Genomic DNA, 18,523 nt, shown 5'->3' with positions numbered 1-18,523 from the left:
CGCTCTAATCGAAAAGTATGGCTTACGTTACAATATCACCGTTGGCCAGGAGAATCCTGCTCATCCTCGATTAGGATATTATTGGGTGTGCTGTTCAGCTCCCGCCGTCTGTTGAGTACCTTGTAGTGCACTCCGGACACATCGCATCAGGAGGCCCTTGCCAATTCCGCCAAAGGAGGGATTGCAGGACATTTCGCCGATCGTCTCCAGCTTGTGGGTGAGCTAGGATCTTGGCCAGATGCAGTTTCTTTTGGGGTCAAATAGTCGGACGTCGTTTTCCGGCCACTTTGTTTACAAAACAATAAACAAGTCCGGCAACTCGGCGTAGCTATTTTTTTATCGATGGGAGCTATTTTTTTATCGATGGTTTTCATATACAACGTACAAGGAAACCATCGATGGAAACAACGATGATTTTTAGCCTGTTTATCGACATTCCGATAGTCAGTTTTTTCATGTCCTAGCGGGCATTTTTAGCGGGAAATTTCAACTTTTCGAGATTTTTCAGGGGGAGAGCCTAATTTTCATCTGGCCACACTGTTTTGATACAACAACATTTGGGCCGCTGTCGTTTTGTGTTTTACCGAAAAATCGAAATTTTAAGTGCTTGCAGGGCCGCCGGCGACAAAGCATTTGGCAATAATAATTAATTAGTTTAATTAGGGTTTGGAGCCACAAACGAAGCGGGCCGAGCATCGGAAAAACGTAAGCAGAGGCCCGGAGAGAGGAAAACAAACGCTCCCGCCCGCGTGCCTGCTAGTGTGTGTGTGTGTGTGCATGAATGGAGCGGCGTATGTGTGTTCATGGAAAGTGTGTGATTAAGTGCAGTGGGGAGCAGAAAAAGCTTTTATTAAAAGAACGGCTGAGCCAGCAGCAGCCAGCGATCGCGTCGCTCACGAAACTCCATTCCAACACCACTCTCTTTATTTTTTTTTTTTGTATTATCAAGGAGTCGCGCCTAAAACACTTTGCCGCAACCGAAAGCAACACCAACACATCCACAAAGGCCCCAAAAGTCGCGTCATCAGTGGAAGTGGAAGCAGGGCGAAGCAGTTTCCTCCAGCTCCAGTTCAAATCCTTCAAAACATGGACAGCAAGGGTCGCAATGTCATCGTCTGTGATAACGGCACAGGGGTAAGTTACAACACCATCACCTCCTCCCCCGATAAACAACAACGCCCACTGTGTGACACACATTTTGGGAGCCAAGTTCTTGTTGTTGTTTACTGCTGCTGCTCTTCTTTTCTTCTTGTAGGCTAAGCAGCGCTTGGGCCGGTGGGTTGCTCACTGCTTGCGGGCGTTGACGTTGCGTCTAATCGCAGCGGGGGGGAGAGCTGGAGAGCTGCGCTTAGTTAAGCAGCGCTAGCAAATGCAATTATGTCGGTGCTGCTTCTTCTTCTTCTGATTCCTCAGCTTTAGTCATTGTAACGACGACGATCGCGTATTACTCACCAATTCGAGAGTTATGAATACTCACACAGACACGCGCACCCACACATGGGCCACACGGCCAAAAAAGAGCGAAAAGAGCAACTACATACATATATTTCAACATTAGGTTCTTATCTCGAGAATTTGTTTTGCGATTACGCCGGCTTCGATAAGAGTTCGATAAACCAAAGCAGTTCAGCAATGGCGAAGAACTGAATACACTGAGAAATCGATCTTAACTCTTAGACTTTGAAACGACTTTATTTAACCCTTGAGAGATCAGTCTTAATTAACTAACTAATACAAGTATTCCTCAATACAACATAATTAAATGCCCCATAAAATATTTATATTTTTGTTTTGCACACTGTTATCTCTTGAAATTGTTGAATATTCTTGAATAATTCTTAAAAATAATTATATTTAAATAATTAAATCAGATCAGGGTTAACTCTGATTTATGATCAAAGGTTTTATACCAAAATCGGTGTTTAAACTTCATAAAAAAGGATACAAAATAAATGATATTGCTCCTAATATGCAAATAAAATCTCTTATTTACAATTTAACTCACTCAAATTTCTTTCATCTGCAATTACAGTTTGTCAAGTGCGGATATGCCGGCAGCAATTTTCCCACCTTCATCTTTCCATCGATGGTGGGACGACCCATCATACGGGCGGTAAACAAAATCGGCGACATCGAAGTCAAGGTATGATCCATCGTACTTGCCAATTCAAGAGTGATCATATTATTAATCAGCGACAAGGAGAGAAGATTTCAAATACAAAACATAAACATAATCACATCACACGAATCGAATTGTGCACAGAGGCCGGCCATTCATCAATAATAAACATACAATATATACAATATATCGTTATCATTTGTCGATGTAACTTATCCATGACTAGTTGAACGGCAAAAGCAACATATTTAGAGCATAGAAGATCACAATATCCACCAATCAACCAATCAACCAAGAAAAACCACCCACATATTCTATATTGTATACTTTTTCTGATTTTTTGAGTCGAACCGCTCTCTGCTCTCCTTTCTATTCTGTCTATATTAGTGTGGCATATCTTACTACTATATATGATTTCATTTCGATGTATGCTCCCCATTTGCATTTCATATAATTTACCATTACCATTTACCGTCTTGATTTTATCGCAACATCATGGGAACACTAGCCATTGCATTTTTGCTTGAGTTGCATCCATATTGGTCTCGGTCTCGGTGTGTGGCTCTCTTCCATAATAATAATATATATACACTATATAGTATAAGGCTGGTCGAAGGATATATGTACCTAATAACACCCCGTTGAGTGGGCTCCTAGGCTTAGAGTTTGATTAAGGACTCGGAATATGGAGACCGGACCACTCTTCCTTGGCTTTTTTCTAGTGCATTGAATCAACTTCACATCAGATATATCTATACATAGATCTTACTTAGCAGTTGCCTTTAGTTTACTTTCGTTTAGACAACAACAAATCGAACCGCCATTAAGCAAAGACAAATCTTGAATAGTTAGCAACGAACGATACCTGAAATATACGTATACTACATATTTACCACCTTTGAATATATATATTTCTGTTTCTTTTCAATATATTCTTATACATTTTTCTGTTCTTTTTTTACATATAAATTTTTGTTGAAAACGAAAATATTTGCAGGATTTACATGTCGATGTAAGTCAAGTTTATTATAGTTTAAAAAAAAATAAAACAAAAAACCAAAAACCTACCTCTAAGAATCTAATCACCAAGCAAAACCAAACTCGAACTCTATTCGGCTAAAGGTTAAATAATAAAAATTTATACATTATTCAACACAACGCAAACACAACACAACACAAAATCAAATGAAATATTTCTTGAAAAATCCTTTGAGTAACTCCTAGCACTTGGGATTAACCCAATTAGCTGTTACATGTTTCACATTTTCCACTAGTGTTGTGTTTTTGCCTTTGAATTGCAATACATAATATGTTTTCTCCCGACTCTTTAGTGGCTCCGCCGCCCGACTATCTTGTTGCTTCCATTCCACAATACTTACACTCACCTGAATACACATGAAAACTCACTTGTGTAAATCATAAATCTTAAATCGTAAATCTTAAATCGTAAATCTTAAATATATCAAGCGAATCGGATCAATCTGAGGCGCGTTGCAAAACCGGACAAATTTCCATGAATATAATTTTTGTTATTCAACTTTAAAGATCCTTTTTACATTTACATTTACATTTACACCTCCTGTGTTGTTTTTTTGTACATGTACACGTATATATATATATATTTTTAAGGCTACCCCTTGTTATTATTGTTGTTAATTATTTGTTTATAACTTGTTTCATTGACTTAAGTTGCATGCCTCCTGCCTCTGCTTGCTCCTTAGTTTGTTTCGCACGATCTGTTTGTCTTTGTGATGCCTATAACCCCACTACCCACCAGCAGAGCTAGGAACTCTGTGGCGCCTTGAATGTTGCCTGGCTTACTAGATACAGCTTAGTCCTTGTGTACTTGTTGTTGCTGTTCTTGTCCCTCTTTGTGAATGTACCGTGTAACCCATAGACTAACGGTCGGCAATCCCATCCCTGGGGGTAGGGTAACTAGCCTCCGTTTAATCACTAATCCAAGAAACACCACCAACGACTTTACAGGATCTGATGGTCGGCGATGAGGCGTCACAGCTGCGGTCGCTGCTGGAGGTCTCCTATCCGATGGAGAACGGCGTGGTCCGGAACTGGGATGACATGTGCCACGTATGGGACTATACGTTCGGGCCAAAGAAAATGGATATTGATCCGACGAACACAAAGATCCTGCTGACAGAGCCGCCAATGAATCCCACAAAGAATCGCGAGAAAATGATTGAGGTGAGTGATTTGAGTTTGGGATGATAACCTACCAAAGAACCAAGACTAATCCACCATAATTTCAGGTGATGTTCGAGAAGTACGGCTTCGACTCCACGTACATTGCCATCCAGGCTGTGTTGACGCTATATGCCCAGGGTCTGATCTCGGGCGTGGTGGTTGACTCCGGCGATGGCGTGACGCACATATGTCCCGTCTACGAAGAGTTTGCCCTGCCCCATCTGACGCGGCGATTGGACATTGCCGGTCGCGATATCACCCGCTACTTGATTAAGGTTCGTTTTTGGTTCGTTTTTTAACTTTCAAAATATGGTTTTCATATTTTGAATTATCCTGAACAGTTACTGTTACTCCGTGGCTATGCCTTCAATCATTCCGCTGACTTCGAAACTGTGCGCATCATGAAGGAGAAGCTCTGCTATATTGGCTACGACATTGAAATGGAGCAGCGTTTGGCCTTGGAGACAACGGTGCTGGTCGAGTCGTACACACTGCCCGATGGTCGCGTGATCAAGGTCGGTGGCGAACGATTTGAGGCACCGGAGGCACTGTTTCAACCGCATTTAATTAACGTCGAGGGACCAGGCATTGCGGAACTCGTCTTTAATACCATCCAGGCGGCGGACATTGATATACGGCCGGAGCTATACAAGCACATTGTCCTGTCCGGTGGCTCCACCATGTATCCGGGTCTGCCCAGTCGGCTGGAGCGGGAGATCAAGCAGCTGTACTTGGAGCGGGTACTCAAGAACGATACGGAAAAGCTGGCGGTACGTTTGTAAAATATTTTCTTATATTTTTTCGATGATATTTAAATTTGAAAACAGAAATTCAAAATACGCATCGAGGATCCGCCACGACGCAAGGATATGGTCTTCATAGGCGGCGCTGTTCTGGCCGAGGTGACAAAGGATCGCGATGGCTTTTGGATGTCCAAGCAGGAGTACCAGGAACAGGGCCTCAAAGTATTGCAAAAACTCCACAAGATCAGTCACTAAGGACGGCGGGAGAGGATGAGATGAGATGAGATCAATTGTAGCAATTTGTTTTCGGCTAGTTTCTTTAAGTTACAAATCCTTCAGTTTAGCGTGAGATTTATCTGTCTGTCCAATTTTGTGTGTGTTTTTGTGTGCCTGTGTATGGTCCGCTTGTCTTCCGATATACGATATCCGATATCCGATTCCCGAGTGCGTTCCTTGGTACAATGAATTGTAAAATTGATTTAGAAACTGCAGCCTGAAAAATGTGTAAACCCTGAATTATTATGCTTATTATTATTACGTCTAAAACGCTCCCACAAAAGTCAATCCCCCCCCTCCCCTAAATTGTTTTTTGCTACCGATATATATATATATCTATTTTTGTAAACAAAAGCAAATGTTTCATTTCGAGCAAAAGTATTCCCCCATTAAAAGTATTGTATTAACTAGGCCAAGTCTGCTGCCAGCGGCGATTATAAATCGCGTTCGAATCAGAGAAGGAGCGAGATATATAATGAAAGTTGCACAGCACAGAGCGAGAAAGAATAAGAGAGAGAGAGAGAGAGAGGGAGAGAAAATTAATTGATTTAACTGACTTGTCAACGCATTTAGGGTTAAACCGACTCTTTGCTTTCCACAACAATAATAATCCAAATAATACGAGTTTAATTGATTCATTTCCCCCAAGCCTGCCTTTTCTAGTTAGTTGCAATTTTGATGATGATGATGATGAAATCGTTGTTTTTTTGGGGCAAGCCGGAGGCAGCACATGCTAAACTATCAATATCAACACTATATATATGTCGGGGATGGGGGGTCAATATTGTCAGCCATGGTCGTTTCCTTAAATTTGTACTAAGCGCAGTGAGTCGCAATGACTGAGTAGTCCGTCCGCTTTCCCTGACAGTCTCGCTGGAACTGACTTGCACTTTTCCCTTTCTCTACTTTCCTCGTCCTTCTCTACTCGTCATTGCGCCACACTCGGTAGGGAATACTCTCTTTCATCCCCACCACGCTCTTTCTTAATAAGTTCTCTTCCTTTTCTCTCGTTACTTATTTTACTCTTCATTTATTTCTATATTCGAAACACTTAGAGTCTTATAAATAGTAATTACATCTGACATTTCAAAGTAATCTCCGACACGGCCTTCCTGACTATAACACGACCTCGTGTTGCTTAGTGCTACATAAAATTGGCCTTCAAACTTCATTGCTATATCTTTACCATAGTCATAACTGCTCTAAGTAACTCTTCAAAACCAATCATCTTACACTTCTAGTGTCTTCAAACGTTGGTTTGGCGGGATAATCTTTCACGACCATAGAGTACACGCTCTCTTCCGCACAAACCCAACAGTTTGGATATCAATTTTGCATTCCATCAGACATTAACTTAACAGGATATTCCTTAACACACCGTTTAGAGTACACGCTCTCTTCTGCTCAAGTTCAATCGTCTGGCTACCACTGTACCAAACTCTTGCCAGGCTCTTGCTGCACACTTTGCAACGCTCACACGCACCTTTTGCGTCACGGTCTCTCTGGACCCTCATAGCCTTATATTCCACCAACGAGTGCCTCAATCGGCGATCTCTCGCTTACACTTCCAGTGTCTTCAAATGTTAGTTAGGCGGGATAATCTTTCACGACCATAGAGTACATTCTCTCTTCCGCACAAACCCAACAGTTTGGATATCCATCAGACATTAACTTAGCAGGCTATTCCTTAACACATCAATTAGAGTACACGCTCTCTTCTGCTCAAGTTCAATCGTCTGGCTACCACACACACATACCACAGTACCGGACTCTTGCCGCACCTTAGCGACGCTTCACACAATCATTCAAATGTAGTCCCTGTGTATGGCACCACCTCAACCATCTTAAAATACAGATGTCTTGCTTTGATTTTATGGTACCTACGAGTGCCTCAGTCGGCGATCTCTCGCATTCATCTGCATCAACCTCAACAGGCATCGCAGGCAACTACTTAAAATTTCGCTTACTCGACAAATATCTCAAAACATATCGGCCACCATCAAGCTTTTCTATAATGACAAAGGGTCCTCTTCGGATCCAGCTCTGTTTGGTGCCGTTCTTCATCTTAATTTTCCATCTTCATTCCTTTATCCTTTTCTTTCTTTCCTTTCTCATTCTTAACAGCTCTTCCATTTTAAATTGATCTTGCCTTCAATCTTAGTGCTCTTCCTTTTGCACCATTTTACCGACAGCTCAGCATAACACAACTTTAAACTTTTCTTTGTCTATACTTTTCTCTGTGTCAAGTGGTGGTATCAAGCCCAGAGGATGGGTCCAATTGGCATCTCGTAAGGGCTTGCATTGGTTGCACTACTAACTGTGCAGTTCGCCGCAAGTTGCACCCTGCGAAGAGCATCTTGCCATTACCTCTGATGTCCTGGTATCCAGCCAGATGACTACTTTAGAGCTTTACACATTATACAACAACTCATTTCCAACAACATTGATAAATCTTACTGAGTCTATTTTTTTTCAACCCAAATACATAACGAATTTATAACTTTGATTAATAATCAACCAACAAAATTTAAGGGACACTACTGGCAGACAACACCACCTCACACCTCTCTGTATTTTTTTTAAAACCCCTCTTTGTAACTCAATTTAATTTCAATTATCTTTAGTTGTTTATAAACTATATCAATAAATCCTGAAGTCAGTCAAGGTACTTGAAGTTAAAGAATCGGTTTCCCAATTTGAGAAAATCGAGACACAAATTTTTAAAAATAAGACGCCAATTCAATAAATGGTCTTACGCCTAATTACACCGATTGAAAGGACGAATTTTTAACGTAAGAACTTTCTAGGAATTGGGTCTGATTTCTCTACCGCGCACCTCATAGCCCAGACACTGCGTAGTAGGTTCGAGAAACCCACATTTGACAACGTTAAATGAAAACCCTGGTACAGTCAACATATAATACAATTTTCAGTCCTCGGGAAGCCTAATCTTCCGAGTCTGCCATGACCAACACGTCATCCATGCAAACCATCGCAAACAATTATGCTAAACTCCAAATGCTTTAACAATTTCATCATAAATATAGGAGACGCATTCTTCAGTTCAAGCTGCACTGCTAAAGATACATATTGACCCTCCGTGGTCACAAACACAGTTCTTTCTATCGAATCTGAAATCAATGGCAAGGGATATCTATCAGATACTGTATTTGTGTGTAGTTCTTTATAATCAATGCACAATCTATCACTACCATCCATTTATTTATTTATTTTTTTTTTTTAACCATTAACATTGGGCTAGCGAAAGGAGAACAACTAGGACTTATTAATTTTGCTTCCAACATTTGCTGAATTTTCTCCCTTACTATTTGCTTCTCGTTCTTACTAAAGCGATACATCGTCTCTGAACCGTTTCATTTATGTTTTATTTATTTACAGTTTGAGTTCTATAAATATCGAATTTGTTACTTTCTAAAATAACTCCAAACCCACGTTGAAAAATATCTTGTCCAATTATCATGTCATATTTAAGGCAATTTTCATCAACTACGTGAAACAACAATTCAAATTTAAATCCTGAAATTTGTACGGTGGACAGAATTTGCTTATAGCTTTTGACAACATTGTCACCTATGCCTCTCAACACTACCAGATTATGGCATCTCTTTCCGGCAAGGTTCTCGCTGATGCTTTCTTTCACCAACGAGCATTCGGAACCCGAATCGAAGAAAAATGGAAACCGCTCACCAGATTGTATTGCAGTTCCCTTAGGCTGAAGTACCGCACACATGTCCACTCTCTTCTCGATGTTTATATTCGCTGTTGCTGTCCCCTTAGTACACACTGATGCAATATGACCAATGTTGCCACACCTATAACATCTCACGGCTTGTCTGCTGTTGCTAAGGGCTGTTCTCGTCTCATTTCTTTCCTCTGCTTTTCTCTTGCGGCACTCCATTGCTTTGTGTCCAAGTTTTCCACAACTATGGCATTTTATCGGCGTTTGCGTCTTGAACCTCTTCTTTTCCGGGCCTTGCTCCATTCCAGAGTATTCAGATTGTTTTGCGAACGTATGAGCTTTCAGTTGTTGTTGCAGCTCCGCACGTGTTTTTAGATTTGTTGTAAACACTAATCTCTGCAGTCTGGAATCAATTTGGGATGTATGAGCCAGGACCAACGATACAGCAATTTCTTCGTGCGTCATTCCTTTCCACTTGGTCAAGAGTGATGTAACCAACCGGCTGGAGTACACGGAGAGGCATTCTTCAGGATTTGGGCGTCCCTTCAACATGTCTAGCAACAATGCTGCAGGCGTCTCGTTGCCTTCGTAGCGTTCCATGAACAATTCCTTGAACTGTGTCCAGCTCATCCCAGGGTAGCAAATTTGCGACAGCCACTGCGATGCGCTACCGTGAAGCGATGTTCAGATAAAATCATGTTCGCCGTTTTGCACCATGCTGCTGCGTCTGCGTCGGCAGCTTCAGGGTCGAAAGATGGTAGCACTGCAGAAACGGCACGTGTGCCAGGCGTCGACGTGGACTGTGCAGCTTTCAAAAGTTCTGCAATCACTTTGCTTTGCGCTTCCAGAAGTGTGCGCCAGCCATTATCCGGGTTGTCTTGTAGGGGTGGTGATCCCACTTCTGATGTCGGGGATGGGGGGTCAATATTGTCAGCCATGGTCGTTTCCTTAAATTTGTACTAAGCGCAGTGAGTCGCAATGACTGAGTAGTCCGTCCGCTTTCCCTGACAGTCTCGCTGGAACTGACTTGCACTTTTCCCTTTCTCTACTTTCCTCGTCCTTCTCTACTCGTCATTGCGCCACACTCGGTAGGGAATACTCTCTTTCATCCCCACCACGCTCTTTCTTAATAAGTTCTCTTCCTTTTCTCTCGTTACTTATTTTACTCTTCATTTATTTCTATATTCGAAACACTTAGAGTCTTATAAATAGTAATTACATCTGACATTTCAAAGTAATCTCCGACATATATATACAAACACATATATAGGTATATATATATATATGTAATTCTATGTATAACTAGTGTGGTATGCCAATTATATATAAAGTGAATGCATTCAACATTTATTATGTATGATGTGTACTAAAGTAGACTTGGTTTTTTTTAACCAACTAAAAACAGAACACAAGAATCACAATAATAAAAACGAAAAACAAAAACCAAAACAAATACAAATAAAAAACAAATGCAATCTAAACGGTTTTATGACTGGGCTTCTGGCACAAAATAATAATAACAATGGAAATGCTCTCATTCGTGTTCTGCTGATTAAAACACCTTTCGATTCTCGATTCGAATTGTTTAATGCCGAGTTCAAGTGCAAAATATATTATATATAGAATGCAATTCAGCCTCGGTCAAGCAGCAAACAAAGCCAATCGAAAGATACGACAAAGGTGAAAAAACCCTTGAGTCATGAGGGGGGAGTGGATTATGCAGATGAAAGGCGTGTGCCGATGGTCTTGAGCATAATCCAAGGTCGCATAGAGATTTTCTACTATGTTTTTAGTTATTTGGATACTTTATAGTTTAAATAAGGAGTTTAATTCTTGTTTTTATAGTTAAGGATTATTGTTTTAATGAAACTTTAAATCAGCGCAAGTTTTTTACTTTTATACCTTTGCAGGGTATTATAATTTCCATCAGAATCTTGCAAAGCAGTGAATAATGCTTTTTTTTGACCCTAAAAACCATATATATTCTTGACCAATATGCAGATTTATTAACCTTATAAAACCTAACTTGGAACAGCATTCCGAATTTCATTTAATTTATTCTTGGTTGTAGATTTTTTAAAATTGGATTTTCCCAAAAAGTATATATTATTTATAGATAAATTTTTAAGTTAAATTAAGAATGCTGATTTATTAACCTTAAAAAACAGTTATTAACTTTCCCTAAAACTGCACCATTTATTTATTTTTTATTAGAATATATATTTATACTTTTTTTTAATTGTAAATTTAGTATGAAATTTTATAAATGAATTTATTAGCAGATAAAAGCTTTCCGAAATGGAATTTCATACATTTTTTGCTTAGTTTTGAATCGATTTTCGATTAAATTACAAATAGCAAGTGTATTCAAACTGCGGCTTCCCTAAATTAGCTTCTTTTTTTGTTTACGTTGTAAAATCTCATCAGGGTTTTAAATATCTTTTTCCTTTCTTTTTGAAGAAGCAGTTTATTATTAATTGCTTATCTCTGGAAACTCTACGGAATGAATCCATGAGTATCTCCACAAAGACCCAATTACATTCACAAATTCAACCTGATTTACGAGCCGCTACCAAGTGCCCTTCCTGCCATTGGATCGCCACCGCTGCGCACCTGAGGCCGCCGCCTGATAAGAGGAATCCGAACCGGACCGTCTGCTCTAGATGGCTAGATAAGGCCTTTGTGTGTTTTGTTTTCTCCCGGTGGTGTTGCTGGAGTGCCCCAGGCCCAGGTTTAGTTGGTGAAACAACGCCACGCAGCATGGGCCACACGAAACAGAACCCCGCACGGCAGCTACTGATCCTGATCCTGGGATCTGGACTCCTCCTAGCCGGAGTTAGGGGTGATTACGGCGACTTGGCTGGCAATTGGCTGGTGGACTTCGGGGGCCAGACGGAGCTGCGACTGTCGGAGGGCGAAAGCCATCAGCTAACGTTGCACATAACCAATGTTAGGCTGGTGGATCCAAGCACTGACTATACTTTTTATGTGTACTCAAAGGACGAGGCGAAAGCCGCGTCTTTGGTCACCGTGAGGAAGGAGGAGTTCGATGCCTCGGGCAGCTGGCAGGGTCCGGTGGAGGTGAGAGGCGTACGCTTTGGGTACAGCGTCCTGCTGGTGGATCTGGCGTTGGCTGCTGATGTTAAAGAGTCCTATCCGAGTCCCCTGCCCCTGGCGGTCCTCCGATCTCGCGTGGTAGACGAGCGCGTTACCACATACGTGTCTGCAGCCTTGGCCCTGCTTATGTTCCTCAATCTGGGCACCGTGCTGGATCTGCATCGGCTGGCCGGGATTGTCTGCCGGCCTGTTGGGCCAGTGGTCGGTGTGGTCAGCCGTTATGCCATAATGCCCGCTCTGGGATTCGGCCTGGGCCGTGCTCTGTGGCCCGGCCAGTGGCCACTGCAGCTGGCGCTCTTCTACTCGGCTCTGGCGCCGAGCGGCGGTCTGGCCAACATCTGCACGGTATTCCTCAAGGGTAATGTGAACCTATCGGTGGCCACCACCACCATCAACAGTCTGCTGGCATTGGCCTTCCTGCCCCTGTGGATCCTGGTGCTGGGGAGGCTGCTCTACGAGGATGATGAGCTGGCGGTGCCATTCGGTGAACTATCCGGCGGAGCGGCTGCTTTGGTGGCCTGCCTGGCCATTGGCATAATGCTGCGCCTGTGCGTGCCCAAGACAACGCGACTCATCTTCCGCTTCCTGAAGCCGCTGTCGGTGGTGCTCAGTCTGTGTCTGGTGGGTCTGACGGTGGGCCTGAACTGGTTCGTCTTTCTGGAGTTTACCTGGCAGGTGGGTGTATCCAACTTTTATATTTATTTTATATTTAAAAAAAAAACACCCTTTTCCAGGTTCTGGTGGCTGCCTTGTGCCTGCCCCTGGCTGGCTACCTGGCCACTTACCTTCTGTCAAAGATCCTCTGCCGCACTGGGACCGATGCCCTCACCCTGGCCATTGAGACCATTGTCCTTAACATGACCATGCCCATTGTCCTGCTGCAGTCCAGCCAGCTGGAGCAGCCACAGCTGGATCTTGTGCTTGTGGTGCCCATTGCCTCCTCGCTGTTCTCCCTGCTGCTGGTCATCGGGTTCTATGGGGTGCGTCGTTGCCTGGGCCGGAATAAGCGACAGGATGAGGATGGCTTTGATCACAAGCAACTGATGGCGGACCAGGAGAGCGAGAGTACCGCCGTCTACCAGCAGCAGTCCTGAGGCGTTTCCTAGTCTTACAACTTGGCGAATTATTTAATTTAATTTATTAAATATTAATTAAGTTTTTTAATAAAGTTAAATATGTAAAATAAGTATTGTTTGCTGGAAAAAGGGCGCCCAAGCGGACTTCCGCTTTGTCAGTTTGGGCATCACTGTCACTGGGATTCATAAACAGCAGTTAATAATGTGTTTCTAACTATTTAATTTAATTAATTAAACACTAATTTAGTTTTTTAATAAGTAAACAAAGTAAAATATGAAATAATTAGTGTTTTCTGTTTTATTTTCTCTGGAAAAAGTGCGCCCAAGCGGACTTCCGCTGTGTCAGTTTGGGCATCACTGTCACTGCTAAGCTGGGCATCACTGGCCCTGGGGAAAGCGCGGCAAATTCAAAAACCGCAGTTAATAATGTGTTTCTAATGTGCCTGCGCGAGTTGTGTGTGTGTGTGGGAGAGGGGGAGGGTGCTTGGATTGTGTGTGTTTGCATGCAAATTTGGTTTTCAGCCAGCGAAAGGAAGGCTCTAAAAAAAAAAGTAAAAAAAATTATATGTCAACGTTGGCGCTGTGCTGGCTGGCTGGCTGGCCATTGCGTATGTCCTGGCAATTTGGAGCATTGGCCGGCACACTCACACACACACACACACACGCTGGTGGCGCATGATGTCATCAGTTCGGTGCGATGCAGGCTGCCAATTACGACACACACGCACACCGCTTATAGTATGTAGTGTGTGTGCACGTGCTTTGAAGCAAAAGGGCGCGCATCCTTTTACATCCTTCGGGGGTACACTTTACATGGTTTTGAAATAAAACAATTTTCTAATTTTCCACACTCTTTTAGCAAGTATTTTTCTGACTTTCAGACCTTGTTTTAGCAGTTTCTCTTTTTTAATTTTTCTCTCAAGTTTAGTTTGTATTTATATTTTCTTTAGTTAACAAACCCACCCCCGCTTTAAAGAAGCCACTGCTATCAATGCTTGCTTAAAAATAAGTGCTACCTGTGTGTGTGTGTGTGTGTTTGCGTGGTCAACTAACGGTTCTCGCTTGGAACGCATTACCGTTACCATCCGCACACATCGCTCGAAGCAAAGGCGCCCTTCTGAAAAACACCGAAGCCTGGAATCTCCCGGATGACCCCCTCCGTCGACCTCGTTAGCGCCAGCCCCTGCCTGACAATGTGTGTGTGTGTGTTTGTGTGTGTTTCGGTTATAAATATACACTTTTCAAAGGTGGCAAATGACATAACGTGAACGAGCCCTTCTTCCCCCAACTCGGTAATTTAACGACAAGTTAACTATCCATATTTGTGATTAATATTTCATTTAAGTGCATTAGCAAAAACCCAAAAATCGAGGACACTCTTTATGAGAAATATATACTTGTATTATTTTATTTTAATAACTTAACCTTAACTGAAATATGGGTACTATTATGGTTGAAGAATGCTTTTAATTTTAGCTGATTAAATTTATATTATTTATTCACTGATTATATTAAACGCTGATCACTGATTATATTGTAATTGGAAAATTACCTCAAATATTCGCATCCTTTAAATCGATATTTACCGATATTTTGATATGATAACCCTTTACAGTTTTGTCGCATCCTTTTGAATCGATATTTATCGATGTTTTTGCAGCCCTAGTTAATGCTCTCAATGTGCTGATATTGTTCGAAAACACGTTCGTCTCAATGCCCGCCAGCAATTTGGCTGTTTGGCCATTGATTGAATTCGTTTGCTCCTTGTTGGCTGGCTTTGATTACTCCCCCCCCCCCCCCGATTCCCAGGCCCACTTTCGTCGCACACTTGGAGCAACTCATCATAAACTTTCGAGATATTTCATTAGCCTCAAATGGGACCCATCGCTTGGGGAGCTAGAGATCACCCAGTCGGTAGTCTGCAGTCTGCAGTTAGTGGTTCCCCATATCCATACCCATACCCATTCCCATGCCCCAGCCCATTCCCGATCCGTGGCCATCCCGTGCAGCATAATATGCGATTCCAATGACCGTTCTCGGGCCTGCTGCTGCGCATTGCAGTTAACCCCGAAAGGAACAATGCAGCAGGCATACACGGCGCATGAAATTTGGTCTTTGAAATTGAAAACCGATGTTTAAAAGTTTTTTAAAAATGAAATTGTAAAATTAAGAAAATCTTATAGATAATTTAACTGTAGTTTCAAGTCACAAATGATGTGAGTAGCACACTAATTTATAAGTTTTAAACTTTTTAAGAAGACAAATAACATAAAATCTATTAAAAATAATAATAAAAATAGTTTGAAAACCCATTGAATTCTCAACTGGATTTGTAGAACGCTTACTGATGGGATATGTCTGGAAATAGACTAGAATTCGATGAATACCTATAATTTGAATGGGTTTTTTGAACATTATTTTTAATTTCCAAGTAAGCATATCCTTAAGCCCTCAAAGAGTTTCTTCTAAAAGGGAAAATAACTGCAATTTTTTAGTTAAATTTATATTCAACTTAAATTTCTGTCAGTGCACCTATCGTGCTCCATTTTTGGGCCGTGCCAAGACAACTTTGAAACGGAGTTGCAGCAGTTCTTTTCCGATGAGGCAATTTCATTTCCAGCTGGGCCTTTTTTCAATTTTCCCCCCTCTTCTGTTTCTGTTTCTCTTTTGTTTTTTCTTTTTTGGGCCATTGGCAGTGCAACTGCACCGGGCCCCAGACTAATAGCAACAAGAGGTTTAAGTGGTGGGGGTGGGTGGTTGATGGGGGGGACCAAAGGGGGGTTAAGTGGGAGAAGTGAGAGTGGCTGGCAAAGCAAAGCATTTTGGTTTCGTTTCGTGGCATTTGGATGATTTCTGCCTATTTCCTGGCTAAAACACACACACACACAAACACAAGCACAAGCACACCCGCCACCCTTAACCCTCTCGTTGCCCATTGCCTATCCCCTTAACCTGCTTTAATCGCGTGCTTGGCGCACATTTTAACGCTCGTCGTCGACGTTTTCAGTTGACGGTTGCCACAGCAACAAACCAACTGCAAATGCAATGCAAAAGAGCAGTGGGTTAAAGTGGTGTAGAGGGGGGGGGGGGGGGGGGGGGGGGGGGGGTTTAGGCAAGTGACAGGAAGAGGGCGGTGTGTGTGTGCTGGCAAATCGCTTCTTGCTGTGCTCTCTCTCTCACTCTCTCTCTTCATTTCCTGTCTCCATTTCGAGGCGCTGAAAAATCTGCCAGGAAATTCACTTGCCAGCTACCTGCTCTGGATAAAAAAAAAAAACACACACACAGGTGAGGTAAAAAAACGCGGCAAAATTCAAGTCAATTATATCCCCAGCACGTGTCCTTAAATATTATGCGTAATTATGGCGCTGGAGATGGCGCTGGCAATGGCATAATTAGCCCTGGTACCCGTGCCTTTCGTCGATATTCTCTCACCAAAAAAAAAAAAGTAGACCTCCAAAGATACCTTTTGCTACAGTTAAAGCTTGCCTTACTAAAAGCCCATTAGGAGCCAACAGGATCCTTGATTAGTTTCGGTGACTTTTGTAAGGGGCACTTCAGAGGGACTTGATCGGATAGCCTGAAAGTGATGAACTTAGACTTGGACTTCTCCTGCTGCTGCTGTGAATAATGCAAGGTTATCCTAGTGTCTAAGGTTTGAGGGGGGTCCCAGCTGTGCTGCACTTGCTCTGGCATTTATAGAGGTGGCGGCGACCAACCTTAAACCTTTAGGATAACAACCGAGTGCGTGTCGTGGAAAGTGCAAGTGGAAAATATGTTTGCCATAACCGAGAGCGATTAAATCAAATATTCAATTTCCTTTTTCGTCCAGCCGGAGATATTTGAGAGATCAAGGAAGCAGAGTGTGCTCCGTGTCCGGTGCATGTTCATACTGCAGGATAACAGCTCGGTTTTGGCTTAGTTACTGCGGTTTTCTCTTCAGGTTCTTTCTACGCTTTAAATTGTTGAAAGTTTAGTAATTATATACAGTATATTTACTATACTTACTATATATTTATTTTGTTTGAAACTCCATGAATTAGTGCTTAAAATGCATGCCATGTTTTGGGGCTTTTTGTTAATAATTTTAAAATGATTATTGAAATGGAAATTGTGGTAGATAAAAGAGTGTATTGAAGGGTATATGTATACACAACTCAAGTGTGTGTTTGTGGGTGTTTCGGTGTGTATATGAATTTACGTACAAGGAAACAGGAAATTTAGTCTCACTTGACAAGGTGATGGACGACAGATATACATACATAGCTGCACTGCCCCTCGCCTTTTTGCCTCATTTCATTATATACAAATGTATGTAGATATATGTATGTATTTATATATTTAAATAAATATGCATTATTATTATGTTCAAGGAATGGTTTGGAGGTGGCTCCTGCGGGATGCGTTGAGCTGGGTTGGGTAAGGTAAACGTTGCCCCTGTCAAAATGTCGTCATTGTTCATTCATGAAATGTGCGCCTTTTTACATTTTACCCCAGCAAGTATAACAAAAACAACAACAGTAGCAGCAGCAGTAAAAACAACAACAAGAACAGGAATGATAAAAGCAAAAAAAAAATAATAAAAGCAATGGCAATATCACTAAAAACAAAATGTTATTTTAAAGTCTAGAAAGTTTTATTAAAAAATTGTTAAATAAATAAATATTTAAGCATAATTGATAAGAAAAATTAGTATTATATATATAAACATGTACAAAGTACATAATAAAGTAACTAATTGTTCTAATAGAATCTAGGAAAGTTTTGAAGTTTCTATCTTTTTTTGTTGTGTTTTATTTTTTGTAAACATTTTAAAATTGAATAATATAAAATATATATGGAAATTAATTAATTAATCAGTAAATTTCTCAAAGCGTTGTCTAACAATTTATCTTTTTTCAGATTAAAGTTTTTTATTGGTTTTTGTACAGTTGGCTGCTCAACTTAATACCTACTTATCTATTATTATTTTCTATCAATCTGTGTGGGGTGTCTAGTAATTATATGATAAAAGGTGTAATATTTGGGTAATAACCCTTTTTTAATTTACTTTTCGAATTGAAATTCATAAATTTTTGGCTTAGTTATGATAAATTTCAAATGCAAGAGCCTGATTTAAGGGTATACAAACCCCAGCCTCGCAAAATAAGCTTCCTTTCTGGTTTGTTATTACATTTTGACCAGTTCCTTTGCCTAAAGTACATTTCTGATACAAGTATTTTCAACTAGTAGCCATTGTCTCCAGTTTCTGCCCACCTGCAAGCCGATCAAGCAAGTATTACGCTCACAAAAT

At 41.3% G+C, this 18,523-nt stretch overlaps 2 protein-coding genes across 3 annotated transcripts; both read left to right on the top strand.

The window, feature by feature from the left end:
• Positions 1-524: 524 nt before the first annotated feature.
• Positions 525-10,521, top strand: Arp2 (Actin-related protein 2). 2 transcript variants are annotated; one of them, XM_017182745.3, is made up of 8 exons: positions 525-705; positions 950-1,134; positions 2,033-2,143; positions 3,117-3,131; positions 4,106-4,321; positions 4,387-4,596; positions 4,663-5,091; positions 5,149-10,521. In XM_017182745.3, the coding sequence occupies exons 2-8, from the start codon at positions 1,087-1,089 to the stop codon at positions 5,317-5,319; spliced, it is 1,200 nt and encodes a 399-aa protein (XP_017038234.1). In that variant the 5' UTR covers positions 525-705; positions 950-1,086; the 3' UTR covers positions 5,320-10,521. The 2 variants fall into 2 exon arrangements, with proteins under 2 accessions (XP_017038234.1, XP_041630674.1); XM_041774740.2 differs by lacking the exon at positions 3,117-3,131 and having other exon boundaries at positions 526-705.
• A 1,174-nt stretch (positions 10,522-11,695) lies between these two features.
• LOC108079932 (ileal sodium/bile acid cotransporter) lies at positions 11,696-13,295 on the top strand. Its single transcript, XM_017174466.3, has 2 exons — positions 11,696-12,832; positions 12,892-13,295. Exons 1-2 carry the CDS (start codon positions 11,801-11,803, stop codon positions 13,249-13,251), a joined length of 1,392 nt encoding a protein of 463 aa, XP_017029955.2. The 5' UTR covers positions 11,696-11,800; the 3' UTR covers positions 13,252-13,295.
• The last annotated feature ends 5,228 nt before the right edge of the window (positions 13,296-18,523 follow it).

The sequence above is a fragment of the Drosophila kikkawai genome, chromosome X, assembly GCF_030179895.1.
Source record: "Drosophila kikkawai strain 14028-0561.14 chromosome X, DkikHiC1v2, whole genome shotgun sequence".
Classification (NCBI taxonomy): Eukaryota; Metazoa; Arthropoda; class Insecta; order Diptera; family Drosophilidae; genus Drosophila; species Drosophila kikkawai.
Note: the sequence above shows the minus strand (reverse complement) of the source record. Positions and strands in the feature narration are given on the sequence as shown.

Bases quoted from the DNA above. Each gene is read 5' to 3' on its own strand.
- Arp2 (XM_017182745.3), top strand. From the start codon at position 1,087: ATGGACAGCAAGGGTCGCAATGTCATCGTCTGTGATAACGGCACAGGG. The intron at 4,322-4,386 runs GTGAGTGATTTG...CCATAATTTCAG, and splicing joins ATCGCGAGAAAATGATTGAG to GTGATGTTCGAGAAGTACGG. The intron at 5,092-5,148 runs GTACGTTTGTAA...ATTTGAAAACAG, and splicing joins ACGATACGGAAAAGCTGGCG to AAATTCAAAATACGCATCGA.
- LOC108079932 (XM_017174466.3), top strand. From the start codon at position 11,801: ATGGGCCACACGAAACAGAACCCCGCACGGCAGCTACTGATCCTGATC. The intron at 12,833-12,891 runs GTGGGTGTATCC...ACCCTTTTCCAG, and splicing joins TTCTGGAGTTTACCTGGCAG to GTTCTGGTGGCTGCCTTGTG.